The 16,763-nt window shown below is 59.2% G+C and overlaps 1 protein-coding gene across 7 annotated transcripts in view; it reads right to left on the bottom strand.

Moving 5' to 3' along the window:
• LOC121676277 (collagen alpha-1(I) chain-like) overlaps positions 1–16,763 on the bottom strand; it is a 72,884-nt gene that overhangs the window by 3,151 nt on the left and 52,970 nt on the right. For 3 of the 7 annotated variants that reach the window (XM_042052579.1, XM_042052584.1, XM_042052583.1), the window contains 39 exons: positions 16,417–16,470; positions 16,059–16,103; positions 15,504–15,557; positions 14,773–14,817; positions 14,016–14,069; positions 13,546–13,653; positions 12,419–12,472; positions 12,110–12,163; positions 11,854–11,898; positions 11,289–11,342; positions 10,820–10,864; positions 10,323–10,376; positions 9,347–9,400; positions 9,084–9,137; positions 8,846–8,899; positions 8,494–8,547; positions 8,260–8,304; positions 7,919–7,963; positions 7,514–7,621; positions 7,224–7,277; positions 7,027–7,080; positions 6,796–6,849; positions 6,429–6,536; positions 6,025–6,078; positions 5,680–5,787; positions 5,334–5,387; positions 5,095–5,148; positions 4,807–4,860; positions 4,341–4,394; positions 3,378–3,485; positions 3,190–3,243; positions 3,007–3,060; positions 2,676–2,729; positions 2,245–2,298; positions 2,015–2,068; positions 1,750–1,803; positions 1,062–1,115; positions 165–218; positions 34–87 (listed from right to left, as the gene is read on the bottom strand). In XM_042052579.1, coding sequence (XP_041908513.1) covers positions 34–87; positions 165–218; positions 1,062–1,115; positions 1,750–1,803; positions 2,015–2,068; positions 2,245–2,298; positions 2,676–2,729; positions 3,007–3,060; positions 3,190–3,243; positions 3,378–3,485; positions 4,341–4,394; positions 4,807–4,860; positions 5,095–5,148; positions 5,334–5,387; positions 5,680–5,787; positions 6,025–6,078; positions 6,429–6,536; positions 6,796–6,849; positions 7,027–7,080; positions 7,224–7,277; positions 7,514–7,621; positions 7,919–7,963; positions 8,260–8,304; positions 8,494–8,547; positions 8,846–8,899; positions 9,084–9,137; positions 9,347–9,400; positions 10,323–10,376; positions 10,820–10,864; positions 11,289–11,342; positions 11,854–11,898; positions 12,110–12,163; positions 12,419–12,472; positions 13,546–13,653; positions 14,016–14,069; positions 14,773–14,817; positions 15,504–15,557; positions 16,059–16,103; positions 16,417–16,470 — 2,322 coding nt within the window. The remainder of the gene's footprint in view (positions 1–33; positions 88–164; positions 219–1,061; positions 1,116–1,749; positions 1,804–2,014; positions 2,069–2,244; positions 2,299–2,675; positions 2,730–3,006; positions 3,061–3,189; positions 3,244–3,377; positions 3,486–4,340; positions 4,395–4,806; positions 4,861–5,094; positions 5,149–5,333; positions 5,388–5,679; positions 5,788–6,024; positions 6,079–6,428; positions 6,537–6,795; positions 6,850–7,026; positions 7,081–7,223; positions 7,278–7,513; positions 7,622–7,918; positions 7,964–8,259; positions 8,305–8,493; positions 8,548–8,845; positions 8,900–9,083; positions 9,138–9,346; positions 9,401–10,322; positions 10,377–10,819; positions 10,865–11,288; positions 11,343–11,853; positions 11,899–12,109; positions 12,164–12,418; positions 12,473–13,545; positions 13,654–14,015; positions 14,070–14,772; positions 14,818–15,503; positions 15,558–16,058; positions 16,104–16,416; positions 16,471–16,763) is intronic. The other 4 variants (XR_006020409.1, XM_042052580.1, XM_042052582.1 and 1 more) reach the window with 3 other exon arrangements.

The raw sequence follows: 16,763 nt of genomic DNA, 5'->3' as shown, positions 1-16,763 counted from the left end.
TAGTCCCTGACATCCCTCTCTCCCTGCCCTTACCTGCTTTCCCTTGGGTCCCGGCCTCCCAGGGACACCATGGGGTCCTGGCTTGCCCTGGGAAATGTGGCAGGATGTCACACAGGGTGACAAGGGACCGGGGGGGAAGGAAAAGAGCAGAACCTGTCACGCACCTTGAAGCCATCGTCCCCTTGCTGGCCCAGGTCACCTTTGCTGCCCTTCTCACCCTAGGAGAGAGTCAGGGAGAGCTTTGGTGGCAAAGGGAAGGACAGAACCCCCAGGACACCAGCGTGGGTGGGGAAATTCCCAGGTATGGCCGGCTGCAAAATTTCTGGAGCAAAAACCCCAAAAGACCCATCCTTTGGATTCCACAGAATTCCCTGTCCCCACATTGCTGGGGACAGAGGCAGCAGGAGGGATGATCAGCTCCAAGCTTGAAAGGATTTCAGACTGAAATATTGCCCAGGAAAACCTTGGAAATTGCCAGGAAACACTTGGGGAGAATGAAGAAGATTCCTGGTGGGCTGAAACCAGAAGCAGGGGAAAAATCCCAGCGTGGCCTCCCCTCTGCCTGCTCTCCCAGGAGCTGCTCACTGAGCTCACAATAAATTTAAATTTAATAAATTAAATTTAAATTTAAATTTGATTCCCAGGGTTTCCTTTTCCTGAAGGCTCTGAGCAGCTCCCCATCGCCAGGGACTGCTTGTCACTCGTATTTATGGCCCTGGGGCTGAGGGATGGGGTGGGAATGTTGGGATGTGCTCGGCTTCTCCAGCCAAGGCTGGATCCCGCAGGAATGGCACAAGGGAGGTTCAGCTTGTGGTGCATCGATGCTGAGAGCAGGGATTTAAAGGCTCCACACTGCTGCCTGCAACTCCAGGAGGATGGAAAAGCTGGAAAAGGATGGGATTTGGGAGAAAATCTCAAGGTTCTGTCTCCCAGCACCTGGGACATGGTGAAAAATCCCCAGAGAAGGATGGTGCAGCCATGAGGGTTCAAAAGGAGGGAACTCAGGGATGGCATCCGGCAAATTAAATGTGTCCCTGCTGTGCCTGGCACGTGTCCCCTACCTTGTGTCCTTTCGCTCCAGGCTCTCCTTTGGTGCCCTTCAGCCCCAGAATGCCCTAAGAGAGAAACATGGAACTGCCTCACCCTGCTCCTGTCAGCCCCTGGCAAGGAAGGACCTCCCCACAACCAAGGATTCCGAGGATTTCAGGCAGTTTTAGACACTTTGAGGCATTTTCTCATCATTCCTTTGATTTTTCCTTTAAAGGATCCCTCAGCAAAGCCCAGTAAAAGTGCACTGGAGCTGCCTTGGCTGGCTGAGAACATCCAGCTTTTTTTTTTATTGCGACGTTGCCAAAGTTGGGGTTTTTTTATTTTAAGTAGAGAAAAAAGCAATTTCTGGTAATTAAAAGAAATATTTGAGTCCTTTTTACTGGCTGCGTTTTGCTCCTCCAGCCATGGCAGCTCTCTGGGAATGTGGGCACAGCTCTGTACCAGTGTTCAGCACTGCCTGGCATCAAACACATCCCTGAAAAAGAAGGATTTGGCCTCCAGAGTCACATTTTGGGAATGATGGGATCTGCCTGACTGGGATGTTAATTTGGGAGGAGAAGACAGGAGGAGATGGATGAACCACTTAAAAACTCCCCTCACTTTAAACAGCTCCCTGCTTCGGGTCCCTGCAGAGCTGGGCCACACAGTGGGGTCAAGCAGGGAGCAGCCAGCACCCCAAAACCCCAAGCTGATACTCACATAGGGTCCCTGTGGGCCCTGGGGTCCTGGAAGTCCTTTGTCACCTGGGTAGCCCTGAAATGCAAAGGGAGTGCCCCAGGGTGATGCTCCAGGGCAGGGAGAGCAGCCCACGGAGGGCTGGGGCTGTGGGGGATCCCCTGGATGGGCTGGAGGGAGTCTGGGAGCACAGAACCCTCCAGTTATCTAAACCTAAACCCTAAACCAGGGCTCAGGCAGGTGGGAGCACCCCCAAAGTGCCAGGGGGGCAAGGCAAGCCACCACCTACCTTGTGTCCCCGGGGACCCCGCGGGGGTTGCTGGCCCATCTTGCCTCGCTTGCCCTGGGGACCACAGGTGAAAGACTCACAGGTAATTCCAAACTAATCCAGCCACCCCTCATCCCTCCAGGGATTCCAAGCCCCCAGAAAACTGGGACCTCCCTGGAAAAGCTGCCCGGGCTCCAAGGAGCAGCCCCGCACTGCCTGCCACCCTCCGTGGGGCCAGCAGTGCCATTTACCCGTCTGCCAGCTTCTCCAGGGACCCCTTCTTCCCCTTCCTGCCCCGTGTCACCCTGGGGGGAGAAGAGATGGGGGATGTGGGTCTCCAACAGCTCAGCCACATCCCAGGAGTGGGCAACAGGAGCTGCTGCCTGCAGGAGATGGGGACAGAGCCCACCAGGCACTCGGGGACCCTGGATGGGCACCAAGAGCTGGGGAGGCCCCTGTGCCCCCCCAGGGCCACCTGAGCCAGGCTGGAGGCAGCATCTGCCAAACCCCTCACCCAAAACTTGCCCAAGGACATCCTGTGTTTGCCAGGTGGGGAAAAACAGGCCCCCCTGGGAAATTCCCACTGGATCCAAATGGGATTGACCACCTCAGGCTTGCCCACCCCGTGCCCACTGGGCAGTGCCCCTCAGGTGCCACCCCCAGGGGAGGATTTTGGGGGTACCTTATCTCCTTTGCGGCCTTTCCATCCTTTAGGACCAGCTTGTCCAGGAGACCCCTAAAATCCCAAAGGAGAAGGAAACCCCTCCATGAGAATGCTGTGCCAGGGATGCCCCTCCCACCTTCCCTCCCTGCCTTGCCCCAGTGAGCACAGGAGGATGCTCTAGGCTGGAATATTCCCTTTGGGATTTTTCCCCCCCTCTCTGGAGCAGGAGGGGCAGAGTGGGGCTGTGGGAGGGTTCAGCAGGAGATGGGGACTTTCACACCTCCAGGGGATCCCAGCATCCCACAGCCTCTTTCAGGGACAACCACCACGGCTCCATCCCACTCCTCACCATTTGTCCCGGTTTTCCTGGCTTGCCCGGCTCCCCTTTTGCACCCACCAGGCCCTAAGAAGGAAAACAAACTTCAAGCCAAATCCAAACCTCTGGGTTATTCACCCAATTCCCAGGCAGGACACAGATGTGGGAGGCTGGAAAAGCTGGAGCAGGGAATGGGGCAGAGAGGAGCCTGCTCACCTCGGTGCCGCTCAGCCCGGTGGCTCCAGCTTCGCCCGGTGGCCCAAGAGTCCCCTGAGTTCATTTGGGGACAAAACATGAGGCTGGCACCAGGGGAAGGCAGGAGGGCACAGCTGGGGCTGTGGTCCCCAGGGAGAGCCGTGCCAGGGATGTCCCCTGCCCATCCCCACGGAGCAGACGGGCATTACCTGCCGGCCTGGCTGTCCCTTGGTGCCCGTCACTCCTCTGGCTCCCTCGTGCCCAGTGTACCCCCGGAGCCCAGGGGCACCCGCCAGTCCCTGAGCCCCCTGCGAGCCCTGCAGGGCACAGAGAGGGGGACACTGCTCACCCCCATCCCCAGCAGGGCCCGAGCAGCCGCCCCTCGAGGGGCTTCAACCACACCGGGCTTTGCAAATGCCCCTGGAGCTGATTCCACAGCAAATCCACCCGGAATTTATTCCACAGCAAATGCCCCTGGAGTTGATTCCACAGCAAATGCCCCTGGAGCTGATTTCACAGCAAATGCCCCTGGATTTCACAGCCTGACCTCTCCCAGAAAATCACCCAAGTTAAGGGCTTGGAGCAACCTGGTCTGTGGAAGGTTTCCCTGCCCATGGCAGGGGGTGGAATTCAAAGAGCTTTGAGGTCCCTTCCAACCCAAACCAGTCTGGGATTCTGGGATTCCATAAGGGCACGTCTTGCCTGGGCAGGGTGGCACTGTAATGTGGGAAAACTGGGATGCACGTGGGATTTATCCTGCAGCTGAGGTCAGGGCATTGATAACCCATCTGGGGCTCTCTACCATGAGCATAATTCCCATCCTGGGGCACCTCAAGCGTTCCCAGAGCCACACGGACACCGGCGGATCTGCTCCAAGGAGGGGGAAATCCAGAGCCCTGGAGCTGCCTCAGGCAGATTCCAGCAGCCGAGCGTGACCTGTGCAACAGCCCTGGCACCTTGGCACGGCTTTTACCAGCTCTATTAAAACTCCTTTAAGGGAATTTGCTGTGGGAAATCCAAGGAAGCGGTGACTCAGTCCCAGGGCAGGAGCTGGGAGCCACGGCCAGGCTGGCAGAGCTCACTGTGCAGCCACCCCCGGGGTGAGACACATCCCAAAATGCCACCAAACCTCTTTCCCAGGGGAATTTTTGGGGGGCAGGGCGGGTACTCACCAGTGGGCCGGGCTTGCCACCATCTCCCTTCGCTCCATCATCTCCGGCCAGCCCCTGTGGGGTCATCAGGGGTTCAGAAAAAGCCCCTCAGCACCATGTCCTTCAGCTCTGTGGGGACCCTGAGCATCCTGTCCCACATCCCACACTCAGCTGGCCAAGGCAGCACCGGGAATCACTTGGGAGTAAACAGGATTCAGCAGCAGGAACAGGTTTTCCATGGGGCAGCCCTGGGTGCTGGAAAGGATCTGATATTTGGGGTTTTAGGCACTGGGATTTTGGGGTTTTAGGGACCTGAGAGTTTGGAGGTTTAGGTCCTGTGAGTCTGTGCTGAGATCTGAGGTGTTAAACCTCCCCCCCTTGCTCCTGAGCCCCCTGACCTGGCCAGTGAAGGGGCAATAAATCCTTTGGGTTGTATTTGGAATAGGGAAGCACTGGGGAAGCCTTTGGCAATTCCAGGCATCAGTACCTCGAATCCTGCAGCTCCAGCAGCTCCATCCACACCTCGTGGCCCTGGATCTCCCTGGGAAAGGAGGAGAAGCAGCTTTGTCCATGGAAAAACCCTTCCCTGCCTTGCTGCCTTTGGATCTCAGGCAACAAGGCAAGGGGTGTCCCATGGCAGGTCCCCCTGTCCCCAGCCTGCCCAGGACACCCATGCAGCCAGTCCCACCACATTCCCACCAGGAAAGCTTGGGAAGTGGCCAGAAAAGGGGGATCCAGCCAGAGATGAAGGGTTGGAGCCATCACCCCACTGTACCTTCTCTCCCTCGGGACCATCAGGCCCAGGAGGACCTCGGAGTCCTGTCCCCCCCTGTTCAGGGGACAAACAGAGGAGCCCGGGTCACTCAGCCCTGCCCAGTGCTCCCAGTCACACCAGTGTCCCCTCCCCAGGTCTGGGACAGGGACAGAGCCCTGCCCAGTGCTCCCAGTCACTCCCATGCCCCCCCACCAGGCCAGTGACCAGTGAAAGGGGAGAGGGGACATGATGTGACTTACAAACCATCCTCTGGCTCCAGCAGGTCCTGCAGCTCCGGTGACACCGCCCTGGCCCTGGGACACAGAGGGGGACATGTTCCCAGCCTGGCAGGAGCTGCAATTTGGCTGAAGGCAGCATTACCCCAAACTGCCCCACAAACCCAAACCATCCTTTTGTTTGGGTGTCACGCCCGCGAAACATGAAACTCCCTAATTATGGGGATTTGACAATTCCTAGGATTTTCTGCAGCTCCCAGAGCCCAAGGTTTCCCACAGAGGGTGAGCTCCCTCCTTGGCACCCATCACCCAGCCTTTGGGGACACTGGGCAGCCGTAGGGTGAGGCAGCCTGGCCCCAGCTGTACTTGCCAGCAAACCTTCCCGGCCCTTCTCTCCCTTCTGGCCTTTCCCTCCGATTTCTCCCGTGGCAGCTCCTGGACCAGGAATTCCAGGAAGGCCCCTGGGGCCAGCATTGCCCTGCTCAGGGATGGAGACAAGTGTCACCTCAAAGAGGGAGAAGGAACAGCGATAAATGAGCTTCTGCAGGGAGATGAGCTGTGTCACCCTCTGGCTGGGTGCCACCGAGAGCATGGTGCTCCTCAGCCATGGGGACACCCCTGTGCTGCTCTGTCCCCACCATGGAGCAGCAGATGAGCAGGCCAGGGATGTTGAAGAGGTGCTGGAAGGAGGGACAGAGTCACAGACACCCCTCACCTTCCGTCCCTGCAGTCCTGGCTCGCCTGGGTCTCCAGTGTCACCAGTGTCACCCTGCCCGGAGGGAAATGCCTACATCAGACACAGCAGCTGCTGCCCAGCCCCATCCCAGGGTGGGTTAAAAGTTGAGCTTTGACTTCCATGGGCTTTTCCACCCTCCCCTGGCCGGGATTTTGATGCTGGGTAAGGCACGGCCTCGCCTCCTGTGCCGGGAGGTCACCCCAGCTGTGACCCTGCTGCCCCAAAAGGGAGTGGGGACAAAACGCTGAGCACACCTTGCCCAGCACGGGGACCCCAAAACATCAACCCCCGGTTCCATGGGAGCATCCCAGGCTGTGTGGGGCAGAGCCATGGCGTGGGCAGTGTCCCATTCCCATTCCCTGGGGGGACAATCCCACACGTACCTCTTTCCCTTGCTTCCCAGGCCGTCCCGCTGGCCCCTCTGTCCCCTCGTCCCCTGGCTCCCCAGGGCTCCCTCTGATGCCTGGAGCTCCTCGGCTTCCTGCCTCTCCCTGGGTAGGATGAAGATCACCAGGATGACTCTTGGCTGCCTTTTCCAGCTGAGCCTGGCTTTGCTTTCCATCATTTCCCATACTGGGAAAAACCCTTTTTTTTTAGGGGACCCCCCTGCCATGCCCAGCCACATCAATCCCCAGGCATGAGGATGCTGGGGGAGGGTTTCCAACACTTCCCGTGGATTCAGGTGCCTGTGTGACCCTGCAGGAGTGGGGTGAGCCCAGCACCACCCCAAACATCACCCCCAGCACCCACCTGCTCCCCCTTGGGCCCCGGCTGACCCTCTGCTCCCGGCGCTCCTGGTGCTCCCTGGGGAGGAAAGAAAAGCCCAGCCCTAGCACAGCTCGCTGACCCAGCTTGAACCTTCTGGCTTTTTTGAGGATCAGCAGCCTCCTCCCATCCTTTTCCACCTCTGGAATGGGGGATTGGGGAGGTGGAGGCTGGAGAAGCCCCATCAGGGTGGGGACATGGTTCCTGCTGTTGTACCTGCTCCCCATCCAGCCCTCGGACTCCGGCTCCCCCGGGATCTCCAATGTCACCCTGCAGAGGACACAAAATCAGGACAAGCACTGTGGTGGTTCTGTGTCTCTGCATCCCACTGGGATGGGGCCAAACTGGGAGCAGTGCTGGCCCCCACAGCCCTGGGGCTCCCAGAGGAACCAAACCCCCTCCTCTGTCCTCACCTTCTCTCCTCTCATCCCCGCAGGCCCCTCACGTCCATTTGGACCTTCCCGGCCCTGAGAACAAACACGCCACATCAAGCAGAGAGCCTTGGCCCCAACTCAGGAGCCTTTGCAGCTCCCAGGTGGGGTCTGGGATGTCCTGGCACACCACACATCCCCCCAGGAAGAGAATCCATGCTCCAGTTTCCCTTTTCCTTCCCTTCCTGCAGGCGCTTCAGGGAGCTCCCCAAAGGTGCTGCAGCAGCAAAATCCTTTATCCCTGTGCTCCTGAGAGGATCAGTGGCACTCACCGGGTACCCAGCCGGGCCAGCAGCACCAGCTGCTCCAGGAGCGCCTCTTTCTCCAGCCAAGCCAGGCTTCCCGGGAATGCCATCCAGCCCTCTTGTGCCAGGAACACCCTGCAGGGCCAAAAAGCCCCTTAGGCCCCCCAAAACACAGCTCAGGGAGAGCAAAGCCAGGGGAAGCCCCGTGGCTGATGCAGTTGGGTCACCTCCGGGTCCAAAAGGTGCCACCTGCTCCAGACCCCATCCCTGCAGGTTGCTGCCCCCACACCCCACTTGTCACCACCCGCACACAGGGTGTGGGGTGTTCCCTGCCCCACAACCACCCCAGGGATGAAAATGCCCCTGAGTGGGCAGCGATCTGCACCCTGTGGGGCATCGCCCCACCCCAGCAAGGGGCAGCTCTGCACTTACAGGCAGCCCTGGCAGCCCTCGAGGACCTGGGTCACCTGTTCTGCCCTGGGAAAAGAAGGATGTTCACCAGGGTGTCCCTGGAAAAGGGGGACCAAGGGACTGAGATCGGGGTGAGGCCTTGCTCAGATAAATCCCAATGTCTTGGGACCATCTCAGCGGTGTCTGTGCTGCATCAGGACAGAACCCAGCCAGCAGGGAGTGGGATCACGGTCCTGCCTGCTCCCAAAAAGGGGTTTGGGATGCATCCATGCAGGAGGCAGCACAGGGGGTATACTGCAGGTCACACGTCCATGCAGAGGGATCGGAGCAGCCAGGAACACAGGGAGCATGGAAAGCCCTACCTGGGAGCCGGGAGCACCACGAGGACCAGGGGGACCTGGCAGGGCCTGGGGGACAAGAGCACCCCAGTGACACAGCCCTGGCTGAGTGCCCCTCCCCGTTTAGCTGCAAGATTGGCAACCATTCCCCATGGCAAAGAGTTCCCGTTTTCCTCATTCCCAGCCCAGCACAGAGAACTTGCTGGGTGCTTTTCCAAGGAGCTGGAGCTGCCCAGAACAGCAGCAAACAGCTCTTACCTTTGGACCAGCTTTTCCTGGAAATCCTGGTGGACCTTGAGCTCCCCTTTCTCCCTGTTAGGAGGCAAGAAAGATTCCCTTGCCTCTGTTTTAATGCAAAAACCTCTTTAGAAAGCACAATAAAACAAACAAAAAAGCAGCTCTTAGAACAATCCAGAGGTGTTTGGGCATAGGAAGTGCTGGAGAACCACTGGTTCACCTGCTGTGGGAGACAGATGCAGCTCTTCTCCTCCCACCGTGGCTGATGGAGACTCTGGACACCTCCAAACCCATCCACTGGGTTCAAAACTCATCCCAAGAATGCTCCCAAAGCCCAGACTCCCCAGTGCTGGAGTGGGTGTCCCATCCCTACCTTGTCTCCCCTGCGTCCCAACTTCCCACGGTCTCCGGCAGGTCCTGGGTAGCCCTGGGAAGAGCTCGGGGTTAGGAGGCAGCTGGGGCTGCCTGGCACCTCTGGATTTTAGGGAAAAGGTGGCTGAGGGAAAGGCAGGAGCCTTGGGAGGATGGGGAGTGCCCAGCTGGAGGCTGCTCCAGCCCCCTCCCAGTCCAGCCACCGCCATGTCCCCTCCGTGGGCAGCTCCATCACTTACAAAGGTGCCCACAGGTCCTTGTGGCCCCTCCAGGCCGGGCTTCCCAGGCAGCCCCTGCCAGGCAAAACAAGGGAATTAGCAACCCCCGGGATGCAGTCAGGCTCCCTCCCTTCCTCAGTGATCCCATGGGATCTGGTGAGCCCTTGGGCTGAGTCCGTGGGATCCCCCCAGGTGTCCCCGTGGCAGCCCAGAGCCTCTGGGGGCTGTTCACCACCACCAGTCCCCCAAACACACTCAGGGCCCCCCCAAACCCCAGTTCTCACCTTTGGGCCCAGGGAACCCATGTCTCCATCAGTTCCAGGCTTTCCTGGAGAGCCCTTTGGGATTGTTTGGGGAGGAGGTATCAGCCAAGGGCTGAGAGGGGATGAGCCCCACCGAGCCCCCACTGCTGCCCCTGAGCTCACAGCCAGGGGTCACCTGGGGCCAGCAGGGTCACAGGGGACAAACTCGGCCACTGTGGCCAGTCCTGGTGGCTCTGCACAGCGGCCCCCATGGCTGGCAGGGCTGTCACCAGGGAAGGTGACAATCCTCGCTCTCAAGGCCAGCAGGAGAGGAGGATGGAGAGGCTCAGGCCTGGCTTTGAGCCCGACCCAAAGCACAGGTGAAGGGCTCAGAGTGGTGAAGGCAGCACTGGGGCTTTTCCCTGGAATCAGGGAGGAGCTGTTCCAGCTCCAGGAGGTGTTCCAGGTCTCCATCCCAGATCACTGAGCTGGATGGGACCCACCAGGATCGAGTCCCACCCCTGGCCCTGCACAGACCCCCCAACAGCCCCACCCTGGGCATCCCTGGCAGCGCTGTCCAAACGCTCCTGGAGCTCTGGCAGCCTCGGGGCCGTGCCCATTCCCTGGGGAGCCTGGGCAGTGCTCCAGTGCCCTCGCCCTGACCCTGTGCCACCCTCTGCCACTGGCATCTCCTCTCAGGACCCAGGGCCAGCTCCTGCTCAGCCATGGAGGGTTTCCATGAGCTGCCATTCCCCATGGACACCATGCTGGGCTCAGGGAGGCTGCACAGTTCCTGGAGCAGGCTGATTCCCTGGGGGAATGATTCTGCTCTTCCCTACCCCAGTTACTTCCACCACTGCAGCTTTTTAATGTTTTTTATCAACCAGGTAAGGTCAGGTCCTACAGATGCCCTGATTCCAAGGAAAGTCCCACACTCCCCACCAGCAGCACCAGCCCCACTGACATTCCCCCAAGGAGAACACAGAGTTCACACAGAGGAACATTTTTTTTCCCTTACTATGGATCCAGGAATTCCAGCGTGCCCACGGCTCCCTGGCAAACCGGCAAATCCCTGGGGGAAAGGGCAGCAGAGGAGCCATGGAGGGAAGGCAGGAGAGGAGGATGGAGAGACTCAGCCCTGAGGCTTTTCCCTAAAATCCAGCTCCTGGATTCCTCATGGAATCACCACAGTTGGATACACACAACACCCACTCGTGCCCCCAGACACTCAGGTGTGTCTCTGACCCAGTTCTCATCCTCTCTTTTGAGGATTTTTTTTTTTTTTTTAATTTCAGAGCAAAGATAGATATACAGAATCCTGCAGAAGGGAAAACCCGCTGCCAGCCCCACTGCTGCTGGATCTGTCCAGGATAGCAGTGCCACGGGTGTTCCAAATCCTTCCCCCCTCAGCAGGATTCCTGCTCCACCCCATCCCACAGACATGCTTTGGAGGCACATTCCCAAAGGGATAAAGCTGAGCAGATGGATGGAAGGCCAGAAATCAGCTCTACTCACCGATGGTCCCCTCCTGCCTGGGCTGCCCACGACCCCTGGGTGACCCTGCAGGATGAGGACAAGGATGAGGATGGGGAGGCAGAACGGCCTCTCCCAGTCCCCATCAGGGCCAGGTCCACGGATCAAGGACTCTTCCCACACGGGGATGGGAGGTTGGGAAGTGTCCCCATGGATGGCATCAAGGTCTTGTCCCACACAGGGATGGGAGGTTGGGAAGTGTCCCCATGGATGGCATCAAGGTCTTGTCCCACATGTGATTGGGAGGTTGGGAAGTGTCCCCATGGATGGCATCAAGGTCTTGTCCCACATGGCCACAGGGATGGGAGGTTGGGAAGTGTCCCCATGGATGGCATCAAGGTCTTGTCCCACATGTGATTGGGAGGCTGGGAAGTGTCCCCATGTGCTCAGCTGTCCCCATCCCCACATCCCAGCCCCTGTCCCCCCCCAAGTACAGATGCAGGATGGGAACCTGTGTACCGGGCTTTCCTTCTGCGCCCTCCGCTCCTGGCACACCCCGCGAGCCCTGCAAGGAGAGTTTTGTCTCAGGGTGGCCCCTCCAAGGGCTCCTCCAGCCCCAGAGCCTCCCTCCAGGGTGCCAAGGTGGGACATCAGCAGTGGCACTGCCTGTGGGAGCTGTGGGTTCCTCCTGCAGCTCCTCCCTGCTCCTCCCACCTTGGGACAGGAAATAACATCCGTGTGGGAGGGAAGCCATTCCCACCAGGAACACCTTGGCTGGGTCTTCCCTCCTCCTGCCCCATTCCTGGCTCCTTCACCAAGTATGGCTCCGGATAACAGAGCTTCCTTGAAAAGCTCTTTCCTGGAATTTTCTGTGCTCAGCGTTCCAGGGGAAGTTGTGGGGTTGGGCGAGTGGTTTGTCAAAATTCAACGTGCAACAGCCTGAGCTGCTCATCCCCGGCATTCCCTGTGCAAATACCCGACCATCTGATCCAGCCACATCCCAGGATGCTGCTCCCATGTCCCAGAGCTGACAGCTCCACACGGCAGCACAGGGATGTGGGATATCCTCTACTTACGGGCAGTCCAGGGACTCCAACCAGCCCACGCTGCCCCACACGGCCCTGGAAAACACCAGGAATCACAAAAACATCCATCTGCCAGCGGCAAAGCTGCACACTCGGAGGAAAATCTGGTGCCTGAAGGATGTGGATGTGCTCTGCCCCAGCACATCCCAAGCCAAGCAAGGGATGTTCAATCCAGGGTTGTTTCAATCCCTCACAGCCAAAAATGCTCCAAGATCCAGCCCCAAATTCCAGCCCCCCCGTTAGTTACCCGGGCTCCCCGTGGTCCTGGGGTTCCCTTGGGGCCATCAGGTCCTTGGCATCCCTAAAATCCACACAAAGGGAAACACAGACAGTGCAAATCTGCAGGTGTCCCCCAGGCCTGCAGCCCCAGGGGGACTCAGCCATAGGGGCAGGGGCAGGTCAGGGGGATGCCATGCACAGGGAGGGGGCCACAAGGCTGGAGACCCTCCCCAGGAGGGTGTCCCTGGGTGCTGGGACCCTGGCAGGGCGGCCACATCCCTGTTTTCCATGCAAGGAAGTGGCAGCCCATGGGAAAGCAGCAGATTTTGGTGCTGACCTTGGGTCCCTCACTGCTGTTCAGCCCTGCAGGGCCGATCTGGCCTTCTTCCCCCTGCCGGGAGAGAGGGGAGGAATGATCCAGGGAAAACACAGCCTCTGATCCCGGGGGAGTCGCCAGCCTGGTGCTGGTGTAGGGAAAAACACTGGGAGCGTGAGCAGAGGTGACATTAGCAAATGTCACCAGCTTTGCGGTGGGAGTGGGGACTTCCCTCATCCCCCAGGGTTAAAAAACTGGGCAGAAAGAAAAACCTCAACAGTTTGATGTGGCCCAAAGTTGAATATTTTTGTTTCCTGATGGACAAATTAAAGGCAATTCCAAGGAATGCTGTGCCTGCTCCAGCCCCTGTGCTGCCTGGGAGGGTGGAAAAGGCAGGGAGAGGATTCCTGCCGCATCCCCAGCTCCTGGAGACGTGGGAGGAGTTGTTATTCATCCTGAAGAGCAAAAGAGCAGATCCAGGAAGGCCTGGGAGTGGGAGGGCATCCCCTGCAGACTGGAAAGGTGGGTGGGAATATAATCCTCCTTTTCCTGAGAAGCTGGGAATCACTAGAGATCAGCAGCCAGCCTGGCCTCAGTTCCCAGCTCAAACACAGATCTGGAGGTGGGTTCAGTCACCCAGACAGCTCCCTGCAGGAAAAAGTGTTCCCAAAGCGCTTCAGGGCTGCCAGCACAGGCTCCAGGAGCAGGGAGCCAGGCAGGAGTCAGAGAGGGGCACAGATCAAGCAATCCCTGAGTCCTCTGCTCCCAAAACCTGCCAAGGAGCTGGCTGGGAGCAGGGACTCAGCGGGATCCTGCAGAGCTGCCGGGGCTGAGGCAGCTGGGGAGGGCTGGGAATCCTCTGCCTGGAGCTGCTCTGACATCAGAGAACCCAGCAGCGAATTTTGGGATGGCGGCACAGCTGCAGCAGCCAGGGCAAAGCTCGGTGAGGGTGCTGGGGGCACCTGCAGCCCCAAGGGTGGGGGCTCTGGGCCAAGCTCCCTGTGGGCGATGCCGTTAAAGGGATCCCTTAGGAGAGATCCCATAAATCACCACACTGCCTGCCCCCTCAGGGCTGTCCCCACGCTGGGACACAGGCCACGTGTGTGTGTCCCCACCCCAGGACACCCCAGCCCAGCAGCGGCACTCACGTCCGGTCCCCGCGGCCCCGCCGCCCCTCGGGGGCCAGGGAAGCCCTGCAAGCCCCCCTGGCCCCGGGTCCCTGGGGGGCCTTTTGCTCCTTGTGCTCCTCGTGGGCCCTTGGAGGGATAAAACACAGAATGTCACAAAGCAGGGACAGCAATTCCCTGATCCGCGGGCAGGAATTCCCCTGGAGAACCCATCACTGGCAGGGGTGAACACCCCAAACTCTCCTCCCCCAGCATCCCTGGGGCACCAAAAATGGGGGAATACAATTTTTAAACATCCCAAGCGAGATGGAGCAGGGAAGGATGGATCAGGCAGTGGGATCAACACAGGATGAGCTGCCTGGCTGTCACTGTCCCCAAAATCCAGCAGATGCTTGGGGTCCTCGGGCAGCCACCCCAACCCACCCACAGCTGGGGTGAATCTGAACAACAGACGGAGCAGCTGGAGGCTCCACAGCCTTGGGAATCCGTACCTTGCTTCCTCTGGCTCCCAAATCTCCCTTGGCTCCACCCGGACCTCGGCAGCCCTGCGAGTGAAGGTTAAACTGAGAGACCCCTGTTGCAAGCTGGGATCTGATTCTGGCACCAAATAAAGGGACTTTTGCCCTGTTCCTGTCAGGGCTTTCCTCTGCATTTTGGGCACTGGAATCGTCTGCCCAGGGAGGTGGTGGATGTGTTTTTAAAAAGCCTGGACGTGGCACTCAGTGCCATGGTTTAGTTGATGAGGAGGTGTTAGGTTGGGTCATAGGTTGGACTTGATGATCTCAAAGGTCTTTTCCAACGTGGTTCTGTGATTCTGTGTGGATGGGCCTTTCCCAGCTGGGAGCTGCTGGATCTGCTCTTCATGCTGGGGAGGCTCCAGGGTTTTGGGTTCAATCCCCACCAAAGCAACCCCAGCACCTCATGCCAGTCCCAGCTGCCTGCTGGTGGTGGCATCTCTGGCGCCACCAAAACAGTGACAAGTGTCTTATCCTTAAGGAACACTCCTGGGTTCCTTAACTCAGGCCAAACATTCCCACTTCCCTGGGCCTCCCCAAGGCAGCTGATCCCTCAGGACACTCTCAGGTCTAAAAGCTCCTCTGAGCCCAAGCTCAGCTCTGCCTTCCCAAACAACTCCAGCTGCCACCTATTCCAACATCAAGTCCAAAGAACATGGAGCTGCAGCTTTGGGCTGCTCTGCCACGGCTCTCCTGCATCCCAAGCAGGGATCCCACAGATGCCACCACTCACCCGCTCTCCTTGGGCACCTCTTGGACCTGGCAGGCCAAGAAAACCCTTCAGAGAGAGAGGGAATGTGAGTTACAAAAGAAAAACACAAAGGGAAGTATTGCACATGCTCCTGGAAACACCAACCCTCCCACAGGGATGGGATGGGATGGGATGGGATGGGATGGGATGGGATGGTCAATGGGAGGCACCAGTTTGGCTCTGCTGAGATGCCACAGTGGGATTTGTTCCCCAAAAAGGGACCAGAAAATGCACAAACCCTCCCAAGGCTGCCCCTAAGATAAGGATGAGGTCCTTGTCAGACTCCAAAATGCACCCCCCACATGCCACCCCGCATCCCTGACCCCATTCCACACCCCAGCTCTCAGCTCTGTGGGTTGGGGACATGAGAAAGGGACACCTAGGCCAGGCAGGAGGGAGGTCAGGTGGCCCCAAGCCTTTGGAAAGGGCAGCTGAGCACCCAAACCCCCTGGGAAAAGGGAAGGGATGGGCAGGGCTGGGCTATCTCTGCTCAGAAATCCTTAGGGAAAGAATAAAGATCGAGGTCCCTGAAAGCAGGAGGGTCAGAGGAGCGTTGGGGACGAGGAGTGCGGCCACAGGGACGGGGCTGGCGTTTCCAACGGCCCCGTGGGAAGCTGGGGGAAACAGGAAATTCCCTGCAGGGTTTGTGGGGTGTGAGGGGCAGGATGAGAGCACTCCACACCCAACCACCCCCTTCCCATGGACCTACTTACCCCAGGGCCCTCCTGTCCTGGCTGTCCCCTCACCCCAGGGGCACCGTCTGTACCCTGCAGGAAGAATCCTGGAATCACAGACTGTCCTGAGCTGGAGGCACCCACCAGGATCATCCAGTGCAGCTCCTGGCCCTGCACAGACCCCCCAACAGCCCCACCCTGGGCATCCCTGGCAGCGCTGTCCAAACGCTCCTGGAGCTCTGGCAGCCTTGGGGCCGTGCCCATTCCCTGGGGAGCCTGGGCAGTGCCCAGCACCCTCTGGGGGAAGAACCTTTCCCTGCTCTCAGCCTGAGCCTGCCCTGGCCCAGCTCCAGCCGCTCCCTGGGTGCTGTCCCTGGCCCAGAGTGAAGAGGGATCACATCAGAGCACCCAGCCCCTCCATGTCCCCTCCCCAGGGTGACCAGGGACCTCCAGGTGGCATTTGGGAGCTCTGCTGGACGTGCTGCCCCCTCTCCCCTCCAAAAACAGGGATGAGGACCCCCTCAACCCCACAGTTCAGGGAAATCCCTCAAACCTGGCCTTCATCCCCACCAAGGCCCAGAAAAATGCTCTCACCGTGTCTCCTTTGGGACCAGTGGATCCCTCCAGCCCTGCTGGACCCTGGCAAAAGCAAAGGCAGGGGATGTTGGGCAGAACAGGGATGTGGCTCCCTGTCCTGCTCTGGGGGTGAGACCCCAGCCCACAGGAACCTGCCCAGCCCCCCAGGAGCTGCCTCACACCTCAGGGACCCTGTCCCCAGCAGGTCACCCTTTGTTCCCTGTGCCCTCCCCACCCATCCACTCCTGGGGGGCCACGAGGACCCCCAAGGTGGAGGATTTCGTGTCCACTTCCAAAGCACATGGGGGGCAAATCCCAGCAGCTCCTGGAAGAGAACTGGGGGGGATCCACCCACGCCAGGACAGCCCCCACTCACCTGAGAGCCCCTGGGGCCAGGGGGGCCACGCCTGCCCTGCAAGCCCTGGGGTCCCTGCAGAGGGGGGGACACGGAGCTGCCATTAGGATCAAACCCCGGCAGGGCAAAGCCTCTCCCGGGAATTCCCAGCCCCCGAGGAGCTCCAGAGTTCCCAGCTGTGTGGCACACTAAGGGGTACAGGAAGGATTCCCACCCCCACCCCAGCCCCTCTGCAGCTTTTGGGGTGGGTTGGGATCATTCCCACCCCCACCCCAGCCCCTCTGCAGTTTTTGGGATGGGTTGGGATCATTCCCACCCCCACCCCAGCCCCTCTGCAGCTTTTGGGATGGGTTGGGATCATTCCCACC

The sequence above is a fragment of the Corvus kubaryi genome, unplaced genomic scaffold (assembly GCF_017639235.1).
Source record: "Corvus kubaryi isolate FWS band 111438036 unplaced genomic scaffold, C.kubaryi_AGA036_p1.0 78, whole genome shotgun sequence".
Classification (NCBI taxonomy): Eukaryota; Metazoa; Chordata; class Aves; order Passeriformes; family Corvidae; genus Corvus; species Corvus kubaryi.
This window is presented reverse-complemented; position numbering and strand designations above follow the sequence as displayed.